This window comes from Salmo salar, chromosome ssa16 (genome assembly GCF_905237065.1).
Source record: "Salmo salar chromosome ssa16, Ssal_v3.1, whole genome shotgun sequence".
In the NCBI taxonomy this organism is placed as follows: domain Eukaryota; kingdom Metazoa; phylum Chordata; class Actinopteri; order Salmoniformes; family Salmonidae; genus Salmo; species Salmo salar.
In genome coordinates, this window is record NC_059457.1 from 67,098,887 (window position 1) to 67,124,456 (window position 25,570).

At 44.9% G+C, this 25,570-nt stretch overlaps 2 protein-coding genes across 20 annotated transcripts; one reads left to right on the plus strand and one right to left on the minus strand.

The window, feature by feature from the left end:
* Nucleotides 1-88: 88 nt before the first annotated feature.
* LOC106574255 (integral membrane protein 2B) lies at nt 89-8,791 on the plus strand. Of its 2 annotated transcripts, XM_014150017.2 has the most exons (6): nt 89-353; nt 5,100-5,228; nt 6,249-6,449; nt 7,494-7,604; nt 7,738-7,888; nt 8,128-8,791. In XM_014150017.2, the coding sequence occupies exons 1-6, from the start codon at nt 267-269 to the stop codon at nt 8,214-8,216; spliced, it is 768 nt and encodes a 255-aa protein (XP_014005492.2). In that variant the 5' UTR covers nt 89-266; the 3' UTR covers nt 8,217-8,791. The 2 variants fall into 2 exon arrangements, with proteins under 2 accessions (XP_014005492.2, XP_014005493.2); XM_014150018.2 differs by lacking the exon at nt 5,100-5,228 and having other exon boundaries at nt 164-353.
* LOC106574254 (abl interactor 2) lies at nt 8,774-25,465 on the minus strand. 18 transcript variants are annotated; one of them, XM_014150004.2, is made up of 12 exons: nt 25,254-25,465; nt 17,332-17,499; nt 16,984-17,160; nt 16,559-16,576; nt 16,298-16,401; nt 15,060-15,212; nt 13,812-13,942; nt 13,392-13,601; nt 12,717-12,887; nt 11,996-12,082; nt 11,445-11,636; nt 8,774-11,296 (listed from the first exon to the last, which is right to left on the minus strand). In XM_014150004.2, exons 1-12 carry the CDS (start codon nt 25,422-25,424, stop codon nt 11,121-11,123), a joined length of 1,758 nt encoding a protein of 585 aa, XP_014005479.1. In that variant the 5' UTR covers nt 25,425-25,465; the 3' UTR covers nt 8,774-11,120. The 18 variants fall into 18 exon arrangements, with proteins under 18 accessions (XP_014005479.1, XP_014005478.1, XP_014005488.1 ...); XM_014150003.2 differs by having other exon boundaries at nt 11,996-12,085; XM_014150013.2 differs by lacking the exon at nt 25,254-25,465 and adding an exon at nt 24,829-25,133 and having other exon boundaries at nt 11,996-12,085.
* Nucleotides 25,466-25,570: the final 105 nt, after the last annotated feature.

Below are 25,570 nucleotides of genomic sequence, written 5' to 3' on the forward strand. Positions count from 1 at the left end.
TATTCCATACTATAAATGCCTATCTGCCAATAAATATATTTTTGAGATTGTACTGCCCCCCAGTGGGGAGAAAAAAACGTTCAAGAAAGTTTGTAAAACCGTATAGGTTCTTGAATGCAGCCAAATGGCTGCAATCACTCATGTGACCCGTTCGGGATGTTTTGTGTTTTTTTGTTTTTTTGCGACGTCATTGTAATCAGAGGCCGCACGAAGACATTCCTGCAGAAGGTGATTTCGTCGCTTGGTATAACATTTAGATTTAAAAAATGGTGAAAGTAACATTTAACTCGTCCTTTGGACAAAGGGATTTGAAGAAAGCATGCAATGCCGAAGCGCTTATTCCGGAGGAGAGGGTGAGTTGAGCTAAACCAATGTGGTTAATATTTGTTGCAACAAACGTGGATGACAAAACTGTAACCGTTCAAACAACGTAGAACCATAACTGAAACAAAGTAACGTCGATTAGAAACATGTCTAGGCTCTTGATAATTCAACCAGTGACACGGGCGATGTCGGAAAAATGGCTGCTACACAAATCATTTTCGGCAGACTGAGTGTTGTTCGCAGGACCGTGTTAGCTTTTCGATTCGGTGTTGATTTAGTATAGGCCTGGAGGCATGAAATACCCGAAGAACATTCAGGTCGTCTTTACTATTCATTCGAACAGTTCTTCCTGTCTTGGTTATGAAGAATAAAAGTTAAATGCGTTTATGTAGACGCCATAGATACACTTGATTTGGTCCATTCATATCAAGACAATTAATGTCGTACGGTCGGTGTGTTGTCTTTCCTCCTGACAAAATGCATGCTGTGTACAGACGTTTTTGTTAACCTATCAACTGTTATTAGATGCTGTATCCGCAATAAGAAGCCTGTGAGTCCAAACTCACCCCAAGCGCCTGGATTCATGCCTATAAGTTTAAGGTTGGCGCAGGGTATTGCCCATAATAAAGGTACAGTGCATTCGAAAAGTATTTAAACCCCTTCACTTTTCTACATTTTGTTACATTACAGCCTTATTCAAAATTTTTTTTTTTTTTTAAATACACATCAAACGAAACACACAATACCCCATAATGACAAAACAAAACTTTTTTTTTTAGAAAGTTCATAAAAATTGATGCCTCCTGAGTGGCGCAGTGTTCTAAGCCACTGTATAGCTGTGCTTGAGGTGTCACTACAGACCCAGGTTCGATTCCAGGCTGTCACAACCAGCCGTGACCTGGAGTCCCATAGGATGGTGCACAATTGGCCCAGCGTCGTCCGGGTTAGGGAGGGTTTGGCCGGGGGGGCTTTACTTGACTCATTGCGCTCTAGCGACTCCTTGTAGCGGCCCGGGCACCTGCAGGCTGACCTCGGTTGTCAGGTGAATGGTGTTAACTCCGACACATTGGTGCAGCTGCCTTCGGGTTAAGAGGGCGGGTGTTACGAAGCACTGTTTGGCGGGTCATGTTTCAGAGGACACATGACTCGACCTTCTCCTTTCCCGAGCCCGTTGGGGAGTTGAAGCGATGAGACAAGATCGCAATTGGATATCATGAAATTAGGGAGAAAAAGGGGGTAAAATACAACAAAAAATAAATACCTTATTTACATAAGTATTCAGACTCTTTGCTATGATACTTGACATTGAGCTCGGGTGCTTCCTGCTTACATTGATCGTCTTTGAGATGTTTCTACAACTTGATTTGAGTCCACTTGTGGTAAATTAAATTGATTGGACATGATTTGGAAAGGCACATCTGTCTATATAAGGTCCCACAGTTGACAGTGCATGTCAAAGCAAAAACCAAGCCATGAGGTCAAATGAATTCTGTAGTGCTCCGAGACAGGATTGTGTCGAAGCACAGGTCGGGGGAAGGGTTCCAAAACATTTCTGCAGCATTGAAGGTCCCCACAGTATCCTCCATCGTTCTTAAATGGAAGAAGTTTTGAACCACCAAGACTCTTCCTAGAGCTGGCTACCTGGCCAAACTGCGCAATCGGGGGAGAAGGGCCTTGATCAGGGGGTGACCAAGAAGCCAATGGCAGTTTGACAGAGCTCCAGAGTTCCTCTGTGGAGATGGTTGTCCTTCTGGAAGGTTCTCCCATCTCTGCAGCCCTCCACCAATTAGGCCTTTATGGTAGAGTGGCCAGACGGAAGCCACTCGTCAGTAAAAGGCACATGACAGCCCGCTTGGAGTTGGCCAAAAGGCACCTAAAGGACTCTGACCATGAGAAACAAGATTGAACTCTTTGGCCTGAATGCCAAGTGTCACATCTGTAGGAAACCAGGCACCGCTCATCACCTGGCCAATGCCATCCCTACGGTGAAGCATGGTGGTAGCAGCATCATGCTGTGGGGATGTTATTCAGCGGCAGGGACTGGGAGACTAGTCAGGATTTAGGGGAAAGATGAACGGAGCAAAGTACAGAGATCCTTGTTGAAAACCTGCTCCAGAGCGCTCAGGACCTCAGACTGGGGAAAAGGTTCAGCGGTAATAACACATCCGCCACGCTGATCCTCAACTCGCAACACGGGGGGGCCCCTCGGGTGTGTGCTCAGTCCCCTCCTGTACTCCCTGTTCACTCATGACTGCACAGCCAGGCATGACTCCAACACCATCATTAAATTTGCCAATGACACAACTGTGGTAGGCCTGATCACCGACAACGATGAGACCTGACACTGTGGTGCAAGGACAACAACTTCTCCCTCAACGTGATCAAGACAAAGGAGATGATTGTGGACTACAGGAAAAGGAGGACCGAGCACGCCCCCCTTCTCATTGACAGGGGCGTAGTGGAGCAGGTTGAGAGCTTCGAGTTCCTTGACGTCCACATCACCAACAAAGTAGTAACGTGGTCCAAGCACACAAAGACAGTTGAAGAGGGCACGACAAAACCTATTCAGGAGACTGAAAAGGTTTGGCATGGGTCCCCAGATCCTCAAAAGGTTTTACAGAGCATCCTGACGGGTTGTATCACTGCCTGGTATGGCAACTGCTCGGCCTCTGACCGCAAGGCACTACAGAGGGTAGTGTGTACGGCCCAGTACATCACTGGGGCCAAGCTTCCTGCCATCCAGGACCTCTATACCAGGTGGTGCCGGAGGAAGGCCCTAAAAATTGTCAGACTCCAGCCACCCTAGTCATAGACTGTTCTCTCTGCTACCACACAGCAAGCGGTACCGGAACACCAAGTCTAGGTCAAAGAAGCTTCTAAACAGCTTCTACCCCCAAGCCATAAGACTCTGGAACAGCTAATTAAATGGCTACGCTCTATCAATGCATAGCCACTTTAACTCTACCTATATGTACATAATTACCTCGACACCGGTGCCCCCCCCCTCGCACATTAACACATTGACTCTGTACCGGTACCCCCTGTATATAGCCCAGCTATTGTTATTTACTGCTGAGGTTGTAAGGTTGTATTTGGCGCATGTGACAAATACTTTTGATTTGAAGGTTGACCTTCCAACAGGACAATGACCCTAATCACACAGCCAAGACGATGCAGGAGTGGCTTCGGAAAACAAGTCTCTGAATGTCCTTGAGTGGCCCAGCCGAAACCCGGGCTTGGAACCAATCGAACATCTCTAGAGACCTAAAAATAGCTGTGCAGCGACATTCCCCTTCCAACCTGACAGAGCTTGAGAGGATCTGCAGAGAAGAATGGGAGAAACTTCCCAAATACGTGTGCCAAGCTTGTAGCGTCATACCCAAGAAGACTCGAGGCTGTAATCACTGCTTTGTCATTGTGGGATATTGTGTGTAGATTGATGAGGGAAAACAACTATTTAATCTATTTTAGAATACAGCTGTAACGTAACAAAATGTGGAAAAAGGGAAGTGGTCTGAATACTTTCCAAATGCAATGTGTCTGGGTGGATACATGGTTCCATTGGAAATAGAATGCAGATGAGATTACAAGTCTATAGAGAATTTATTCACTGTAGAGAATCTGAGTGAGTTGGGCAATAATTGCAGCGGAATGCAGCAGACGGGTGAGATTAAATGCTAATATCCTGGATAAGGTGTCAGAGTAGTGAAGGTTTGTGACATGACCAGACAGCATAGTCCACAGAGACCATCCATGAGCCACCTCCTTATTCCTGACCTGTAGCCATAAGCCAACCTGAAATGACTTGAGAGTGAGACAAGCATGGCCGTCATTCAATAGCCCCTGTATCTGTTGCTAATTTTGGATTCATGAAAATATGCACCTTGGTTTACCTCAAGCACGTCTCTGTATCGACAGTAGACTAATGGGGAGGAAAAACAATATGTTCTTCCACTAAAGTACGAGCATGGGGATCTGTTTTGTTTTCCTCATCTGATCTCCAGGGAGAGCTAGAGCTGTTGACATCCACTCTTTTGTTTCAATACGAACCCCACCCCAACTCTGCATAAACAACTTCAGCAAGTTCAGGAAAAGGGCCTGCCACCAAATTACAACATGTGCCTCTGGGCTCCATAATATTAAAGTGAGGGAGCAAAACAACAGAGATGATGGAGAGGGCTAAAAGATAAGGCGGTAAATGAATAATGGTTAGAATGTCTTGAAGAAGTAGATGATGGAAAGGAGGTGTAAGGTCACAGAGAAGCGAGGGAGGGTTGGTGAGCAAGAGAAAGGGAGGTAGGTTTAGCTGTGTGTTTGAATGGTATGTTGCATAAGCATCTCTCTATCACGACTACCATACTCCAACTGATATCAACAGAACACACCACAGCTGTATTGTGCTGCTTTAGTCACACTATTTGAATCAAACACCGTTTGGCTATGTTGTGTTGGAGTGATTTTTATTTGAACAATAAAGAGGATTTATAGAGTTCAGTTTTCTTAATGCTAGCTATGATTCATCTGGGCTGACAGCCTACTGTTAATTGAGAAAGGTTGATGAACCAATATTATGTAATGGAACAAACAGGCAGACATGCTGGTATTGCGAGAGGCTGTCTATAGGCTCTACTCTGTATGTTATAGAGGATTGTTTTTGTTTATGTATCCTCTGCGATTTTAATATAGTCCTATGTACTGTATCTGTTGCCTGGTGTAATGTATTGTAAGTGATCAAATCAAATGTGCATGCACTATATTTGTCTTCTTACACTCAGGACCTGGAGGATGGCATGCGGGTGCGTCGGCAGTCCAAGGTGTGGTGCTGGTACAGGTGCCTGGGACTGGCTCTCATGCTGTCAGGTGTGGTGGTGGGAGGGGCTTACCTTTACAAGACCTACATACTGGTGAGGGACTGTTGGTTAGACCCCTATAATGCCATAGGCTCAACTATATACTGAACAAGAATATAAACGCAACCATTTCAATGATTTTACTGAGTTACAGTTCATATCAGGAAATCAGTCAATTGAAATATTCATTAGGCCCAAATCTATGGATTTCACATGACTGGGCAGGGGCACAGCCATGGGTGGGCCAGTCAATCAGAATGAGTTTTCCCCCACAAAAGGGCTTTACTACAGGAAGAATTACTCAGTTTCATCAGCTGTCCGGGTGGCTGGTCTCAGACGATCCCGTAGGTGAAGAAGCTGGATGTGGAGGTCCTGGGCTGGCGTGGTTACGCGTGATCTGCGGTTGTCATACCAATTAGACGTACTGCCAAATTATCTTAAACAACGTTGGAGGCAGCTTGTGGTATAGAAATGAACATTCAATTCTCTGGCAATAGCTGTGGTGGACATTCTTGCAGTCAACATGCCAATTGTACTCTCCCTCAACTTGTGACATCTGTGGCACTGTGTTGTGACAAAACTGTACATTTTAGAGTGGACTTTTATTGTCCCCAACACCTGCGAAATGATAATGCTGTTTAATCAGCTTCTGAATATGCCACGCCTTTCAGGTGGATGGATTATCTTGGCAAAGGATTAATGCTAACAGGGATGTAAACAAATTTGTGCACACAATTTGAGAGGAGATTTTGTGTATATGGAACATTTCTGGGATCTTTTATTTCAGCTCATTAAACATGGGACCAACACTTTACATGTTGTGTTTTATATTTTTGTTCGGTATAGTTAAAGCTTCCTTTCCTTGGTTAGAGGACATATTTGCATACGCTGTGGGCTGGTTTCCCAGAAACAGATTAAGCCTAGTCTTGGACTTTTGAATGAACCCCTAATCAGGAGATATTTCTGGGAAACCAACCCAGTGTGCTAGCTAACTATTTACAGTGTTGGTAAGGTAGAGCAAGTCAGTGTGAGAGACAAGTCCTCACTGTCGTCGTGTTACCTTGACTTCCTCAGGAGCGCAGGGTGTATTGGTGCGGGGTGGATTACCTTGAGCAGGACTACATGGTTCAGGACGAGGACGAGGTGGCCTTGCCCTCTGCACTGAGACACGTCCAGGAGAGCATCCGTGTGCTGGAGGAGGTGGCGCTAATCAACGTGCCCGTGCCCGAGTTCTCAGACAGCGACCCGGCCGACATCGTCCATGACTTCAAAAACGTGAGAAGAGAACACTGCTACACACACACACACACACACACACACACACACACAAACCAGATTTCCATCCAACCTTTTTATGTGACTGATGTGCATGTCGGATAAAAAGTCACGACAGGCCGAAACAGAACATTTGTCGGTAAACTTTCCAAATGTCGACAACCCTAAGTACACTAGACAAGGTGAGCTCTTTTGTGTTGGTAAAATTAATTGTGAGAAATGCCGGTGGAAACGCTTTTATGTGCAAATATTGATATAATAACCATCACATCGGAACCATGCAGTTTATTAGGCTACAGATTAAATCCGTTTTGAAGAACTTCAGAGTGGTGAATGTGCAAGGTAATGAGCACGGTGCGCCTTTCCCATAAATATCCAGAGTCTTATTCTGGTGACATGGTCAGCAATGCTTGGCTGCCGTTTTGACAAATCAAAAATAATCTTGCTCTTTTGTCCATAATCTCGTCATGTAGGTTTATACTCCCATATATATCTGTGAGCTGTTGGCTTGAGCGCATGTGGCAATACCAGAGTGGGCACACTGAACATCTGATGGAAACCCATTTAACTTGTGTGTTTTTATTTGGTACATGGGAATTTAACTGCAAAAGGTGTTAAGTCATCAAGCACAGCCTTTTATCCGCAGCAAGTCAATTTGATGAAATGCATCTCTGGTGGGGGAATGTGCCTGTTTTTATGTGGATTTTAGAAAATTCACATGAATCTGTTAATTGGATGGAAACCTACACACACGCAGTGGTCTGAATTGTTGTTGAGAGATACTGCATATGTGACATCACAGAGCTCGGTCTATCTAGCTGCTTCCATGCATTTACGGCTCAAAGAGGAAAGTCCTTCCACCAGTGTATTAGCCGTCAAACACCTATTTATAGAAACCGGTAAGTGTTCAATACTGAGTTAATAAAACACGTGCTGAATTGAAGTTGTTGAACGTAATCATGTGTGTTGAGGTCTGAGGTTTGAATGTAAAGTACCTCCGGGTGTTTTTGTAGCGTTGGATCTAATACCTTTCCTCCTCCTCAGAGGCTGACGGCCTACCTGGACCTGAGCCTGAACAAGTGCTACGTCATCCCCCTCAACACCTCCATCGTCATGCCTCCCAAGGACTTGCTGGAGCTGCTCATCAACATCAAGGTACCTGTAACACATAGACACACACATACGACTGGAGATGTTTATATGTATTTCAATTATAAAAATAAAAAAATCTAGCAAATGTTGGAGGAAATAATGTTAATTAAGTGTGTGATTTGCCCCCCACCTCCAGGCTGGTACCTACCTTCCCCAGTCCTACCTGGTCCATGAGCAGATGATGGTGACTGAGCGTCTGGAGAACGTTGACCAGCTGGGATACTTCATCTACAGCCTCTGCAAGGGCAGAGACACCTACAAGCTGGAACGCAGAGAGACCATACTAGGTTAGTACTGCTGACACACACACACACACACCATACTGGGTCAGTACTTGCACACACACTTTTTAAGATGTACCCCGAATAGTCATGTATTGACCATTTTGTGAAATTCCTTCGGGCCCTTGGTGGACCTGAGAACACACAGCATTATACTCTGGCCAATGAACAGGTGCTATAGCAGATGTTTTATATAGGCCTACACACCCATTTTGAATACATATTCCTTCATCTGTACCTTGCAGGCAGGGAGAAGCGTGAAGCCCTGAACTGCAGGACGATCCGTCACTTTGAGAACAAGTTTGTGGTCGAGACACTCATCTGTGAGCCTTAAAGTGAAAGGGGACTGGCTGCTTCAGACAACCCATGTATAGTTTCACTCACTGTCTGCAGTGAGATTTTTAACCCTTCTCTCTCTCCGGTATCACCCCTCATAGATCCTTTACTCTTCTGTACTGTTGGTAGTTGTGGGAGTTGTCAAGATGATTCCAAGTCAATACTGTTGTATAAAACTAATGAATTTTTCACTTTACGTAAAGTAAGTACCATTTTCATTTGGGGGCAACTCTTCTCTTCAAAGAAAAAGATGTGTTCAGCTTTTCTATATTTTGTGGGAATTGTTTTCTATCTTTACTCTGGGGTTTATTATTGTTAAAGAAACTGTTTAAACGGACACTTGAGTCAGTTAATTACACTGTTAAGGTATAACTAGATTGATGAAATAAACTCAATGAGAATGCTTACTTTAGCATAGAAAATGAATGATTTTTGTATCTGCTGTCACCAGTACAGTGCGATGAAACGAGGAATCTCATACCCCACAGGTCCGTCTGAAAACGGAGCACGTGGTAACTTGTTTGTAGTCTGTAAAAAGGAAGATTAATACCACAATAAATCTTAATCGTTTTATTGGTTTTTGTTCTCATGGTTTTACAAATATGATATTTATTTCTAAAGTTACTTTTTTACTGTGCAACACAATGGCATTATGGACTGTTTTACTTGACATCCAGAGAGATCTTGGGCTGAGGGAATAGAACACTTGTTCTTACACTTATATTCTCCATTTACACATTAAATGAATGGCTCCTTCTGGAGTAGTCAAATCCCATAACTTCATTGATCTTCAGACGTTGGGATAAAAGTTGACATGGATTTAGCTTACACTTTAGTCTTTGGATGAGGCTGGTTTAGTAGTATCTGGGGTGCATTTAACGTTGCACAGCGTTGTGGAACATTGCAGATAGAAATGTCCTGAATAGAGCTGACATGAGTCCTTATGCTACATGTCAGAGGCATGTTTATTCTACATAACATCTGAATATTCAAAAAAGTTGTGCTCCGCTGACCATGCCCCAGTTCTAGGGCTGCCTTGTGAAGGGCCAACTGGGTTTCAGACACCACTACAGTATTAAGAAAAATGGCATGCAAGAACAGACCCACTTTTAATAAAAAATAAAGGATTTGACTGACATGAGCACAGAGCTCTCAGACATGGCCAAGCACATTGGAAATAATACTTGTACCTCATATAAACACTCAATGCATGATGAAACCATTGAAAGGTTTTGGTGCCGGTTACAGTTTGTTGGTTAATTTCTGCAATCAATGGCTGCTCATTTTAATTAGTCCTCATCTGAGGCAGTAATACAGCATATTTTCATTTTATTTCAGTAACAATTAATTATCTTACTACAAATGTATGTGCTTTCAATTCCAAACAACTCAAAGATCTACATTTTCAAACCCATCCCACTGGCTATTTTTATTGCAAATGGAAGTGATATCTTAAACACCTACGCGCACACACACTTCAATATGGCACAAGCTTCCTTTATCACCTATAAATGCGTCATGAAACCCCACCTGTCAACGATGGTAATATGGGTGAATATTTAAAACCAAACCAATAACCACACCATACCTAAAATATTAAGACAGGAATAATAATATAGCAGAAAAGGAGACTAATGAATACTTTTCCCCCAAAAACATGCAGTCTGCCACCCTTTGAGGACCCACTACAATAAGAATCAAAATATTGAAATCGTTGATGCAAATGAGTGGCCAGAGTATTTGTCTACCAAAAAAGGCAAAGTCAATCTCTTCTCTCTCTTGATTACAAGGTGAGGCAGTGACTTAAGACTCACTAATTTTGCAATTTGAGTTATCCTTCCTCTTTCTACTTTGGGCCAGACGGCTATCTCAGTGTTTCTCAAACTTGTTTTGTGCCGTTGAAGCCAACGTCTTCCCTTAGACCACTTCAATTAGAGCTGACCAAATCAGTGTCAGCTAGCCATCTCAGGGACCAAAGGTTGAGAAACACTGCTCTCCCTATCTATCCTGATACTAGAACTGGCCTGTGAAGTGAGGCAAGTGCAGTAGTGACTGAGCATGCTCTAAGCCCTAGTGTTCTAAGCTGCCCTAGCTAGCCTGGGGCCAGAACCAATTCATTAACTACTGAATCCAAACTGAAGAGAGTTTCAAAATGGGTGTTCAGGTGAGCTAAAAACATCAGTTTCATCGTTCCCCCCCCCCCAGTCTTACCCGCCACTGTAATGTCTATGTTTTGTCAAATGTAGACCAAGTATGTGCTTGTCTTGTCAGGGACTGTCAGCTTTGTTATGTCACCAAACTTGACATCGTATAAAGTTCAAGCACAACAGTCCATCTCATCCCACTAACCAATAGGAGCTCCTGGTTGTAAATAAAATATGAGTCTAGAAAGGCTCTGGGAATGTCAGGAGAAAATATTGGAAAAAGCATTCTCATCTCTTCTAGTGTCTTCTCTTGGGCTGAGAGTAGAGAACGTCATTGGGATCATCTGACACATATTTATCCTTAAATCAGCAGCCCTGCCCACTGTACCATCCCTCCCTATATAATACATGGTCCAAATAAATTAAAAAAAACTTTAAAATAAGCGCAAACGGGCAAAAGGAAATGAGAAAAATATATTTTTTTAAATCACAATAATCCTTGTGGCCTTCCTTATAATAGTAAAGACAAAATGAAGCCCTAATAGTACATACAAAAACCACCACCATACAGTCTTCATATCATTCAAAAACACAGGGAATATCTACAAGTGGCCGTTGTACAATGTACTTCATCTGGTAGACCGGTTGAGGATAATTGTATACTCTTCATGAACGCTCGTCTCCTCCTCGTCGACTTCCACAATGTGATCATGCTCTGCCTAACAAAGTCTTTGACCTTCCTATACCTCTCCTCTTCCTCAGTCGGCGTAGTGCATGATAGACTCAACGTAGTTCCCGGGGAAGAGGCCGGTGGTGCCACTCATTGTTCCTTCGTACCAGCCGTCGTCGTTCTTCTTGATGACGTAGATGATGGCGCCCTCGTTGAAGGACAGCTCGTCCTCCTTGTCCGCCGCGTAGTCGTAGATCGCCACCACTGTGCACCAATGAGAGAGGAGGAACGAAGAGGTCAGGGGAGATGGGTAGAGCACAAGGGAGGGAGATGAGGGAGAAAGAGAGGGAAGAACAGGAGAAGTGGACAGGGCAGGGGTTAGATCAGGGTGGAAGAGAGAATCACTCGCTACCTTTCTCCATGTAGGTGCGTGGGGCCCACGGGGGGTCCTCCTCTGCGTAGGGATCATTGTACTCCACCACGGCCGACTCTTCCTCCTCCTCCTCCTCATCATCCTCATAGTCCTCTGGAGGTGGAGGGGGCGGGGTGGGTTCCTCAAACACAGCTTCTTCTACGGGGGGTGGGGGAGGGGGCACGTCTGAGACTTGGGGACACACACACACACACACACACACAACAGTCAAGAATCACCATGCCTACATTCCACTGGTTGGTTAGTTACATGTTAACTGACACTGGCATTCCCATGCATGTGGCATAGGGCTGCAGTGGTTGTTTGGGTATCCATGCTGAAAGTGTATAAAGAAAAACTGGGGGAAAGGAGAACAATTTCAACGTGCACAGACGAGAAGTTTATTTCAGACAGGTAAATCGAAGTTGATGGATAGTTCAGCTTTGAAGTATCGACAAAAATAGACTCACGTCGTGAGTAAAATAAACACATGCACGACGGAGCCACTGCCAAGACGAGGCAACAAGGCAGAGGAGCTAAAAGCCACTTACTGGTCTCCTGTACCCGAGCCACAAAGCCCATCAGAGGGAGCTGGGGAGTGATCTGCATGGAGGGGGGAGGGGGGGCAACAAGAGGACCTGCTACAGACACACCACACCACAGGAGAAGCAGGAAGAGCGAGAGAGGAGAAAGAGGGAAGAAAAAGAGGAGCAGATTGTAATTAGGAAAAAAAGGAGAGGAAGGAAGGCAGAAAGAGAGATGTGGTGGAATTAGAATTTAGAACATGATAGAAGCCAGTTAGATCAGTAGGCAGACTAGGCATTAAAAAGGGTTAAATCAAGAGCAGGAATCCTTTCACACAAAAAAAATAAAAGACAGCAAGCTGCCGAGACCAAGGCGCTTTGTGCCTTCCCATAGGTTCGCCTGTCTGCTGAAATCAAATGGCGTTTTCGTGTATGAATTCAATACTCTAGTGAGGTTCTGGGAACTCACAAAATGACAGTTTGCTTCAACAAGAACTGAAAACTTTTGTCAGCTAGTATTTCATGTTTTTTAACCAAACTCTCAGCCAAGTAACAGAAATAATTTGGGTCGGTATACATTTTGTTTCTACAAATGAGTTACAGGGTGGACCAGGAGCCCAAACGCTGCAGGATCCAAACCAGAGAGTAATATATGAAAGAAAGCTCTAAAATGCAGACTCAATCTCTAAACACAAAAGACAATTTGCGTTCTGGTAGGAGTGATCGTGTTGCTGGTCAGGGCTGTTACCTGGGATCTGGTTGAAGTGGGGTCCTCCGTTGGGCTGGGGCTGGTTCAGGGGCATGTTGGAGTTGGGCTGGCCCGTCAATGACGCGGGCCGTCGGTACGGCAGAGACCCCCCCACCGCAGGAGGGTTCTGTGGTTGCACCGGTCGGTTCATGCTGAAGAACTGGGGGGCACCTGGGGTACAGACAGCATGGGGAACCAGAGAGAGATTTTGGTACGGTGTAGCTATGTCGCTGAACTTATCACTTCTGGTTCCCGTCAAATGATGCACTTAATTCATGGGATCAATTTAAGCACTTTGCTGTTTTTGTTATTCACACATCTTATCCTCATGGCAGATTTCAAGTCAAAGACCCTTTTCAACATCACTTACTGTAAGAACACAAGAATAATTTAACTCATGCACAAGGTGTGATGATGGCATGCAGGTGGTGACTGGGAGCGATGGGAGAGAGTTGCCCTAAGGAGGGAATGAGATAGAGACACCCAGAGGAAAAAGGCAAAGACAGAGTGACAGATCAGACAGTGGGGAGGGAGGGTGATGGAGGAATTCTGATGATGCAGGGGTGGAGAACGACCGGCCCACGTGACAACATGCCTGCTGGTACACAGACAGATACAGGTCCTGGGATGATGGGAGAGATGGACGTGATGCAGGGGTGGTGGTGGGACACTCACCTTGTGCGGGGGTGCTGAAAGCAGCAGGGCCGGTGCTAGTGACGGCAGTGGGGAACTGGGGTGGGGGAGGGGGCACGGGTGGACCCTCAGGTGGGGGGGTGGGGGAGGGGTTAGGAGCTAGAGAGAGTACAGGGAGGCCATCAGGTGGGACGGGAGTAGTGGTGGTAGTGGGAGGTGGCTTAGCAGGGTTGGGAAGGGCAGGGGCGGTACCTGTACCATCAGCAGGTGGGAAAGGGAGGAAGGCAGTGGAAAAAAGAGGAAAGGAGAAGGAAAGACAGGAGAGGGAGATAAAGACAGGTGCTCAGACACTATCAAGGGGGAAGGAAGGAGAGTTTAAAGCAGTCTGACAGACCGTATTGCTCTTTAGAGAGCTAGTAGGCGGAGCTTAGTCAGTGGGCAGGGCATGGGGCCAGACCTTACCTGGGAATGCTGAGGGGGGAGGGGCAGGCGTGGGCACGGCGATAGGCAAGCCCACGGAGCCACTGCCGCTATTCTCTCTGCTGCTGCTGCGGCTGCTGCTGCTGGGGTGGCTGCCTCCACTGCTGCCACTGCTAATGATGTCACACAGCCCATCACATATCCCAATCAACACCCGCTTGCATTAAGTCATTTACCGTCTAGATTAGAGGTTATATATACACTTTGTAGGGCCGGTTTCCCAGATACAGATTAAGCCTACTACTGGACTAAAAAGTAGTGTGATTTTTTTTGTCCAGCGCTAGGTTCAATCTGTGGTGCAGGAAACCGGCCCTTAGAGCCCTATTGGTATCAGAGGACCTGCAAGCACAACCTACCAAACCAGGGTCTCTCCTGGTCCAAAATCCTGCCCCCCACCTACCTAGCACTGAATGGATTTAAATGAACAGCTCTGCTTTGAGATGACATGTACAGCAATAAAGAAATGAATAAAACGTCACAAATTACAACATGACATTTAGCGGTGGTCCATTAGTGAGACATGACGTGATAAAGACAGAGGCGCCACAAAGCTGGAGGCATCTGAAGAAAATCAAGGCGAGAATAAAAGAGGAGGAGACTGGAGACAGGGAATGAGTGAGAAACTGGATGGATGGAAGAAAGGACCAACGCATAGACAGGTTGAGCTGAAAGAACTATGTCTTGTTTAATTTAAGCCAAGGTCAACCATTGCTACTATTAGTTTTAACGTCAGTTTCAAACGTAGTAATGTGCTCAGAAGGAAATAGAGAAGGGACTGACGGAGAAAAGGGATCAGCTGTATTCTCTGGTGGCACATACTCTGTCATGTAGTCCTAAAGATCTTGTTCTCACTGCCTGGTAGGAGCCTCAGTGACACCCAGAGCTGCTTGTGCTTATCTGATCTGAATTTCCTCTGCTGTTACGCAGGTGATAAAGAAATACATTCCTATCTGAGCTGTATGTTCGTTCTGTGTGCTTGGTGTAGTGCCTATTCAAAGTGTTTCAGACCAGTTTTTCTAGTGATATTATTTTACAAGTCATGTGGGTAGGGTTGGGGGGAAAAAAGTTATTTAGTAGCATGTAGCTACAGTGTCTCATCTATTGCAGCAGATCTTCACTACAGGGCAGTTGAATCTAAGCGTGTCTGTTCAGTGAGTCCAGGGCCGCTCGAAGTGTGTTCTAGACGTGTTTTTAGCTAGCGGTGTGCTGGGAGCATGCGGGGCGGGGTACCTGTACGTGCGGTTCCTCTGATTAACAGACGCAGTGCGTGCAGGGCTCTGCTGTGGGGGCGCCATGTTGCCATGGCGCGTCGGGCTCGAGACGTAGTCGTTAGGGACAACGGGAGGACGCACCGGCTCGAGTGTCCTATAGGGGGAGTGGCGCCTGCGAGGGGAGGGGTATGAGAGGAGTTTAACATCCACAAGTGAGGGGTGGAGGAGGACAAGAAAAGGAGGACAAACATGGGAACCAAAATAAATAAAAGAGAACCAGTGCAAACTCAAAATGGGGTGTAGGTGGGAAAAGGCATTAAATGCATCAGTCGTATCCACAGCTGCTGCTGCTTCAGTTCTTACACAGCACAACATCAACCGAGGACAGTGATGTCTATTGATGTGCTTCAGTGGAATAAAAAGCCTCAAAACTATGGATGAGCAGCCAAGTCTTTTCTCCCCCTGTGCTTGTTTAAGGGATGGAACGTTGAGCGCTGTTGCCATGGAGAGCATGAACAGCCTGAATTAGAGTTGAGGGGGGAGGAGTCACATGACATCACACATACGGGGGCGGGGGACAAAAGCAACCAAAACACCACAGACAAAGATGCCTCCTCTACACCAGAGACTGGACTAGGGCAGTGTGACATGGACGACCGACATGCGTCTCGTTTTAGGGGGGGACATGTTTGAAGGTCACACACAGCACTTAAACTTTAGAAGAGACATAAAACACTATGTTATAAACCATTACATACATTACTGTTATGGACAGGTCTGTAGAGGGGGATACAAACTGGACAGGGACACATAACAGGACAGAGCAACAATAACAGTAGCCCATGTCAATAAACAGATTTGAGGATACCCATTCACTGGAATGACCTCACACAATTGAAGAAATTAGGTATGCACATTAATTAGATCACCAAACAGCATATAATGTGCCACAGGCTAGCTTTGACCTTTTCACAGAGAGGTCTGCTCCGGACCTTAACTAAATGTCACTGAAGGTTGCTGCTGGGTGGTGAGGGGGTAGCCTGGTCCCTGGCCCACCATACGGGGCTTAGGAGGAGCAGAGGGACACTACAGCAATCTGTAGTACAAAGGGACACCTGGTGCCTGGATGATCAGATCTTGTCCATTGATGAACATGTTTTAGATGTCTGATCGTGGTTGGCTGAGACTGAAAACATGTTTTTCTCGAGGACATGAGCAGCATGGACAGGGGTTGTGGTACCTGCTACGTCTACATACCCAATGGTTCCCTTCCCTGACATGGGTGGGCTGGGCGGCTTCTGTGTGGGTGGGTTGGTGCGAGGGAGACCTGCGGCTCCAGCCTTCATGTTCTGAGCACTGGCCTGTAGGACACGGTGAGAGAGGTTACAAAAACAACAACAGGGAAGTACTAGTCAACAGAGCAACACAACATAACCTGGGATCAGACAAAACACACTCTGGTCTTACACGCACACCAACTGTGTTTTTAGAGTTTTATATTTCGTTAGAAATCCTTACCTTAAACCTTAGCAACCACTAGGTTCATTTTAAAAAGGCAAATAAGTGATGCAAAGAGAGAGAAAGAGAAAGGAGGATTAGTGACTAATAGTGAGAAAATGCACAGAAACACATGTAGCAATGTTATAGGCCTACAGTCCACAGATGTTGTTAGGGAAGCAGCAAACAAGTCACACACTGTCCTAGACAAAGTGACTCACACCATTACCACCACGCCCTCGTGCTTATCCCAAGGGCCTACTACTGTCTTTGTACCAAACAGGGGGGGAGTTTCCCCCAAAACGTTTGTCGCGCTAAGATCAGTGTTTGTCCATGATCTTAGTGCTACAAAAAGGTTGATGATAACTCACTCCAGTACAAAAACAAGACGTACTACTATCATCAGGAATCCAGTCGGTAACCATCAATGCCCCACTGCTCCCTACCTTGACTCCATGGCCCATGTCATCCAGCAGGCTGTAGTCAATTGGCTTGCGGATGTAGCGCACCGGCCTCTCTGGATTGGCCGGAGCAATGATCTTGTGCGTGCGAGAGGTGTTCTTATTGGTGGTCAGGATGCCAATCTCCCGCCTTGCCACTTTCTCTTTGTGGATGTCCACTGTCTGGGGCCACACAAGGAGGAGAAATACAGTTAAGTCTATTTCTTGACAGACTTGAACAAAACAGCTTTTTGAACTAGGCTTATCGTTTCGAATCAGGTATTCTTAGGCTATATGGATGTGTGTGTGTGTGTGTGTATATATACAGTGTGTTCCACTGCCCGGCAGCCGTACCTGTGAGATGTGGTTGATGGAGGACTCCATACGGCGGAGCTGGGAGGCCTGAATGTCAAGCATCTGCAGGACATTGTTGGCCAAGGTATTGATCAGGTAGGCTACGCTGGCCAGGGACTGGGTGGTGTAGTTCTTAGTCTCCTCCAATGCTCTGTGCTTATCTGGTGACTGAGGAGGGAGAGTGCGAGAGAGTATAAACAGATAGACATCAGTAACAGAGAAACGAGAGTAGAGAGGCAATAACAAAACAACAAAGCCAGGCAGCATAAAAAAGGAGAGCATCAATATCATATAAATAGGATCTTGCAGGGGCTGAAGGATGACTAGGCAAGCCAAGGCCATATGTTTTCAGAGGGAAACAGAGTTTCCTGGAGATGAACCTTTCCTTGCTTTTCTGAAAGCATGGCTTCTGTTGACAGCATGTACTGAATGACATTACTTTTCTCAAAGGACAACCCTCTACCCTCCCCCATCTGCCCTGACTTCCATGGATGGTGTGTTAAAGACAGACTGAATGCATGGCTTCTGGCATGTGTTTCTCTGCTGCTCATTAGGAAAAAATGAGATTTCAGTCTTGGGGGTGTGGTTCGATGTGGCAGTTACTGATGTTTGCCCCCATGAGACACCATAGGCACAAAGCCAGCATTACTTCTTCAAAATAGTCAATGATTCTAAGAACTCAAGAAATATGTAATTAATTGACATTTTAGTCACGCAGTTTAACATCTAGTTAAGGTGTTCGGTGCGGTATTTCTCAAGTAAAAACAAAAATTCGCGACGTGTGGTCTTACGTAAACAAAATCAGATCCGCTGCACTGACGGGAAAGTCTGTCTCACTGTCTGGGTGGGATTAGATAGAGCGCAATCACCGCTGCTGTGTATCCTGTGTTAGAGGGCAAGTGAGCATTGTCGAAACTTACTTACAAAACTCATTGTGGACGAGACCGACTTTATGAACAAAATGATCCTATTTACACTTTTTAGTCAATTTTGACACTAGAATAAATGTCTGACTAATAGATGCCACGTAGGCCGTTTTCTATCAGAGAAGTTGTTTACGTGTCAAATAACTTGACCAACCAGCACCTGAATATGACTGCACGTCACATAATTTAACGCGTAAATATTATTTTTTTACGTAGTTATTACACATGGATTACACTATCACTCGTATTTCATATGTCACAACGATTCATCGATACGTATGCTATGATGCTGGTAAAGTTGTCTCGCACACCTACACTGCTGTTCATAAAAAAAGCTAGCTTGCTCATGGATGCAAAACAATGTTCTTCCCCAAAAACATAGCAAAACGACATAATCTGTTTCAGTAGCGATGGTTAGCTAACTAACTATATAGCTAGGCGTCATCATCTAAAATAAACCTAATTTATAAGACAGTTCTTATTTGATTAATGGTGGTCGGACCCATCCATGTGAAGCTAGCCACAATAGTGGACTTTGCGGTTTTCCTTCAAAATAAAAAGTATGTCATTGACAGTGATGCAAATGCATACAAATAGTAGAACTATGCCATCATTGAATAGATCAAGCTAAAAACGAGGTTGGAATGTTATATAATAATAAAAAAAAAATGTAATCAACAAATGACAATTTGTTAATTTAACAAGAATCTGTTGCAATCACACTGGATGTATTATACTTTAGAATTGCATTGGGGGCATACTTATTTCACTGTACAGCGTTGCCTATGGATTGTGGCTCAATGACATGGAGTATCAGTCTACTCAGTGACACCCAGAGAACATTAGCATCGTAGCTGTTATTGCGGGACTCTGAAACAACTGAATTGAGCCACATTTATTGTCAAACTATGTGTATTGAACACTATTCCTGAGGAAAAACAATACTGCTTGGATGTTTTGGAGTCTGATAACTCTGAGGATGTTGGGGAAAAAAATATATTGGGTATTGAGTAGACTGTTACCCCACTTCATTAGTCCCCAATCCTTAGATAACGCTGTACAGTGCAAAATGAATGTCAATACTAACAATAGGATGACTGGGGAGGTGATTTCAGTCACAGTCCCGCAATAAGAGCTACAGCGCTAATATTTGTTATTTTACCTTTATTTAACTAGGCAAGTCAGTTAAGAACAAATTCTTATTTACAATGACGGCCGAGGAACAGTGGGTTAACTGCCTTGTTCAGGGACAGAACGACAGATTTGTACCTTGTCAGCTGGGGGATTCGAACTTGCAACCTTTCGGTCCAACGCTCTAACTACTAGGCTACCCGCCCCTGGGGGCGTTAAGTTATTTGCATAAACTCTTCACAGTTGTGTTCTGTGGGTCTCACCGACTAGACTGATACCACATTGCATTGCTTCACATTCCAACATTGTTTAACATTATCTAGTCTAAATATGGCATGACTCTAATTGTAACCTTCTGCATAACTTTCAAATAGGTACTTAACTTTTCAAACCGCAAATTCCAGTACTGTGCCTAATCCTTATTGTGGCTAGCTTCACAACACATAACCCGGTCAGGTCGAGCCTCACTAGCCAGATAAAGCTAGCTGGCTGCTTATAACGTTTGCTTTGGGGAACAGGGTTAAGTAGCTGGCTAGCTATTTATTTTCATGAACTGAAGTTCAATTTCAAGAGGAAAACAACAAGTGGCTACCTAGCTAATACTTACAAGGATTCCTAAATCATTGCTATGAATAATGAACATGACTGCAGTTTCTACTGGTCATTGTTTTCAGGCTGGTTGTATTGGTGCTAGCTAGGTACCAAGCTAAAGCTAGCTATCGACCCACCCCAGAAATTGCGATCGAACAAAATGCTTTATTACCAACGCGGTATTGTAAACACATTGTTCGTGACCAGTTTTTGCTTGTTTGCAGACTTTTTTGTATAGCTTTGACAGTCCTACTGACAGTAGTGGTGACGCTTGGCTTGCAAGTAAAAATTCAGAACACGCAACATTCTATAATAGAACTGTGTTATTTGACTTGTCAAATTAAAAAGCGAATTAAACAGTGTTATTTGACGTGTATCTTTTTTGACAAGCGAAGACCCAAACGGCGTTCCATATTATGTCGTGAAGCTAATAGCAGTGACGCTATTACTGTGTAACTCCAGTAGGGCAACATCTTTACAATAACGCACTTGATAACGTTAGTGTGTACCGGTGCTCAACCAGTCGCGAAAGCCAACATCACCCACAACAGAGAACGGTTGATTGTCAAGGGCAATGAATTCCATTATCTTGCCGTTAATGGATTTCACCTTTAAGTTGTCTCGCTGAAATGTTCTTACTCTTTCAAATGACTGCTTGATCCACACAGCAGACATTGAGGGCTAGGTTAGGAATGCTGTGTTACACGTGCAGCGCAAAATCTTATGTGGCTTCATTACGCCATGTACCTACCTACGTTATATAGGTATGCACGTCAGCTTTGACATTGGTTTTTCACATCGCATTAAACTAGACATCGGGCCGATACCAATGTTGACATTTTTTGCTAATATCGGCCGATTCACTGATATATCGTGCATCCCTAATTAACTACTGCTGTACACACCTTTCCTATTCATATACTGTCCATACACACCATTACACATTATTTATATACATATACACCAAACTCTGAAATCACTCGTTCTGATATTTCTTAATGAACATTTTGGGGATTTATGTGTACCATTTTGTGTTAGGTATACTGCACTGTTGGAGCTAGAAGCATTTCGCTGCCCTGCGATAACATCTGCAAAATACACAGTGGCCAGTTTAATAGGTAAACCACCTCGTTCACGAAAATGGTTCGCTCCTACAGACAGTGAGTCACGTGGCCATGGCTTGCTATATAATGCAGGCACAGGCATCCGGTTACTGTTCGATTGAACTTTAGAATGGGCAAAACAAGTGACCTAAGCAACTGAGCGTGGTATGATTGTCGGTGCCAGGCGGGCCGGTTCCAGAATCTCAGAAACATCTGTCCTTCTAGGCTTTTCATGCACGTCAGTGTCTAGGGTTTACCCGAGAAGGGTACGACAAACAGTCAGCGGCAGTCCTGTGGGCAAAAACAGCTGGTTGATGAGAGTTCGAGAGGCAACAATCGTGCAAGCTAACAGGCGGTCCACTATCAAGCAAATAACGGTGCAGTACAACAGTGGGGTGCAGAAAGGCGTCTTGGAGTGCACAACTCATCGGTCCTTGTCACGGATGGTTTATTGCAGCAGACGACCAAACTGGGTTCCACTCCTATCAGCTAAAAACAAGAAGAAGCAGTTCCAGCGGGCACACGATCACCAACACTGAACAATTGAGGAGTGGAAAAACATTGCCTTGTCTGACGAATCCCGGTTCCTGTTGCGTCATGCTGATGGCAGTCAGGATTTGGCATAAGCAGCATGAGCCCATCGGCCAATCCTGCCTGGTGTCAATGGTACAGGCTGGTGGCAGTGGTGTAGGGAATGTTTTCCTGGTACATGTTAGGTCCCTTGATAGCAACTGAGCAACATTTACATTTCCCCGAATCACTCAAGCTGTTCTGGATGCAAAGGGGGTCCAACCCAGTACTAGGTGGGAGTACCTAATAAACTGGCAACAGAGTGTATGTGTACGCGACCAATAAAATTAGATTTGACAGAATTAAAAGTTAAAGGAGAAGGAAAGGTTACAACGACAAAGAGCCAACAGGCAGGCTGCTACTTAATATTCTGAATGGAGTTATTTGTAACTGTAGGATGAGAAAGTGCATGCACTGCATCGGCTGCGGAGAGCATAATCACACAGTCGTCCGGAACAGCATCGGACATCACACTCTCCGCAGCTGATGTAAGACCTTTAAACAGGACAACACTCACAAGGCCGCTGGGCCAGACAGATTACCAGGACGTGTACTCCAAGCATGTGCTGACCAACTGGCAAGTGTCTTCACTGACATTTTCAACCTCTCCCTGTCTGAGTCTGTAATACCAACATGTTTCAAGCAGAACACCATAGTCCCTGTGCCCAAGAACACTAAGGTAACCTGCATAAATGACTACCGACCCGTAGCACTCCGACCCGTAGCACTCTTTTGAAAGGCTGGTCATGGCTCACATCAACACCATTATCCCAGAAACCCCTAGACCCACTCCAATTTGCATACCCCACCAACAGATCCACAGATTATGCAATCTCTATTGCACTCCACATTGCCCTTTCACACCTGGACAAAAGGAACACCTATGTGAAAATGCTATTCAATGACTACAGATCAGTGTTCAACACAATAGCGCCCTCAAAGCTCATCACTAAGCTAAGGACCCTGGGACTAAACACCTCCCTCTGCAACTGGATCCTGGACTTCCTGATGGGCCTCCCACAGGTGGTAAAGGGTAGGTAACAACACATCTGCCACGCTGATCCTCAACACGGGGGCCCCTCAGGGGTGCGTGCTCAGTTCCCTCCTGTACTCCCTGTTCACTCATGACTACACGGCCAGGCATGACTCCAACACCATCATTAAGTTTGCTGATGACCACAGGGGTAGGCCTGATTACCAACAACGATGAGACAGCCTATAGGGAGGAGGTAAGAGACCTGACCATGAGGTGCAAGGACAACAACCTCTTCCTCAACGTGATCAAGACAAAGGAGATGATTGTGGACTACAGGAAAAGGAGGACCGAGCACGCCCCCCTTCTCATTGACAGGGCCGTAGTGGAGCAGGTTGAGAGCTTCAAGTTCCTTGGCCTCCACATCACCAACAAACTAACATGGTTCAAGCACACCAAGACAGTTGTGAAGAGGGCACGAGAAAACCTATTCCCCCTCAGGAGACGTAAAATATTTGGCATGGGTCCTGAGATCCTCAAAAGGTTTTAGAGCCGCACCATCGAGAGCATCCTGACAGGTTGCATCACTGCCTGGTATGGCAACTGCTCGGCCTCCGACTGCTAGGCTCTACAGAGGGTAGTGTGTACGGCCCAGTACATCACTGGGGCCAAGCTTCCTGTCATCCAGGACCTCTATACCAGGCGTTGTCAGAGGAAGGCCCTACAAATTGTCAAAGACTCCAGCCACCCTAGTCAGACTGTTCTCTCTGCTACCGCACGGCAAGCAGTACCAGAGCGCCAAGTCTAAGTCCAAGAGGCTTCTAAACAGCATCCACCCCCAAGCTATAAGACTCCTGAACAGCTAATCAAATGACAACTTACCATCTATGCATAGTCACTTTAATAACTCTACCTACATGTACATATTACCTCAATTATCTCGACACTGGTGCCCCCGCACATTGACTCTGTACCGGTAATCCCTGTACATAGCCCCGTTATTGTTATTTACTGCTGCTCTTTAATTGTTAGCCATTCTTATCTCTTACTCTTTTTTGTATTTTCTTAAAGCTGCATTGTTTGTTAAGGGCTTGTAACTAAGCATTTCACTGTAAGTTCTACTATACCTGTTGTATTAGGCGCATGTGGCAAATAACATTTGATTTGAAGCCTCAGTTAGCCTAGCTAGCTAACGTTAGCTAGCTTCTCCCGGTTTGATGCCGTCCTAGACAGGTACTACAATCATATGACGATAAACAACCTAGCTATGGCAGCTATTAGTCTACTATAGGGCGAGTCGGCTTGGATGTTGCTGCCTCATCTCTCCCTCCCTCCTCCCCATGTCACTTGCTCAAAGTATGGCCCCTCCCCCGCCTGCTATAGCAGCACCTCTCTCCCCCCTCTTGGCTTTATCAGCACCAGTTAATTAATTAAGTCGCTTAAAAACATGATTTTCTGCCGCTTCCATCACTCGGATCAGATCGGCCCTGGATTCGACCGGTCTATATGGAATGGGTGTAGTTGTACTCGGGTCCGTTCAGAACGGGTTTCTATATTTAAAAATGAATTTATGCATATCGAGTCAGGGTGGGAAAGTCCCAGATCCATTTCGGAACAGGCCCAACTTTTTGGACCCGTTTAGACCTCTAGTTCCAGGGCAGTGGCACTATTGACAAATGTTTCACACTCGGTGTCAGAACCTCACTTTATATTAGAAAAACGTACTTCATGGCATGACTAACGTTATGGACAATTTAGCTTGTTCTGCCACTGCCAGAACCACCAGTAGTCTATGAAACACCTATTTTCCCACTCTACAGTCTGTAGTACAAGAAGTTCGGCATTGATGATACAGGATGTCCGATCCAATTTGCAGTGACTTGTTTTGGCACACAAAATAAGGCTATAACATTAGCTAGCTAACGCTAAGTATTGGCAGGAGAAGAACGCCTACAAGTGTCACACATTATATATATTTTCTTCACGACCAATGTTGACAGCCAGCTAATGTTGACACGAATTGGGAATTTCAAACCCCTACCACTGGAGAATTTGACAGCAATAGCAGCGCAGCTAACTAGAAACCGTGGCTAGTTGGAATTAGTTAGCTCGTTTGCTATAGTCATAATTCGTTTACTTATGGTTCATTTAGTTCTCTTCTGGTATCCGAACGTGTCCCAACATTTTAAATCCAATTCCTTACCTTGAATACCTTGTTGTGTACCCCATCACGACACAGTCAATCATGAAACCAGCTGTGCCCAGATAATTCGTGCTAGCTCAGCTAGCTAACTAGCAAGCATTATTTGGTTGGAGGTAAATAGCTAACGAAGTCAAGTTAGTAAAAATACTAACTAAATAAACGTTTGATAAATGACGATACATGTATGACGGTTGGAGAACAGCAACCAATGTTTTCATATTAGGAAAAACATAGCTACGTTCCGCATGAAGTAGCTAACTAAGGTTAGCTAGCTATCTATAGCCTGGCTTGGTCGCGCTAACAGGAGCAGCCTTTCAGTTGAGTCGCTGCACCTCATCGGCATAGCTCGTAGCCATCACTTCGCCCACCGTCAAAGATGATACTCGTAGAATATATAATTGATAATGTTATAAAAGTATCATTACCTGAACATAGTTGCTTTCGCAATACTCGGCAACTCTTTCTAAATTGGTAAAACTATCTAATAAAGCACTACGTCCAGCTGGAATCTCCTCTTCCAAAAGCATTTGCAACTCCGCCATTTTCACATCTTTAGCAATCAATGCATGCCAGATACCAGCCTCTCCAACGCTCATGCAGAAGTGCGTTGGGCATCCCAACTATGACAGAGTGTATGACAATCTGTGACAAATTTAAGTGGATATGATACCTTGATCTTTGCTCTTTCAATCCCTTGCCAATTTACATTGTGACTGGTGTAAATTATTAAAAACCTAAAGAG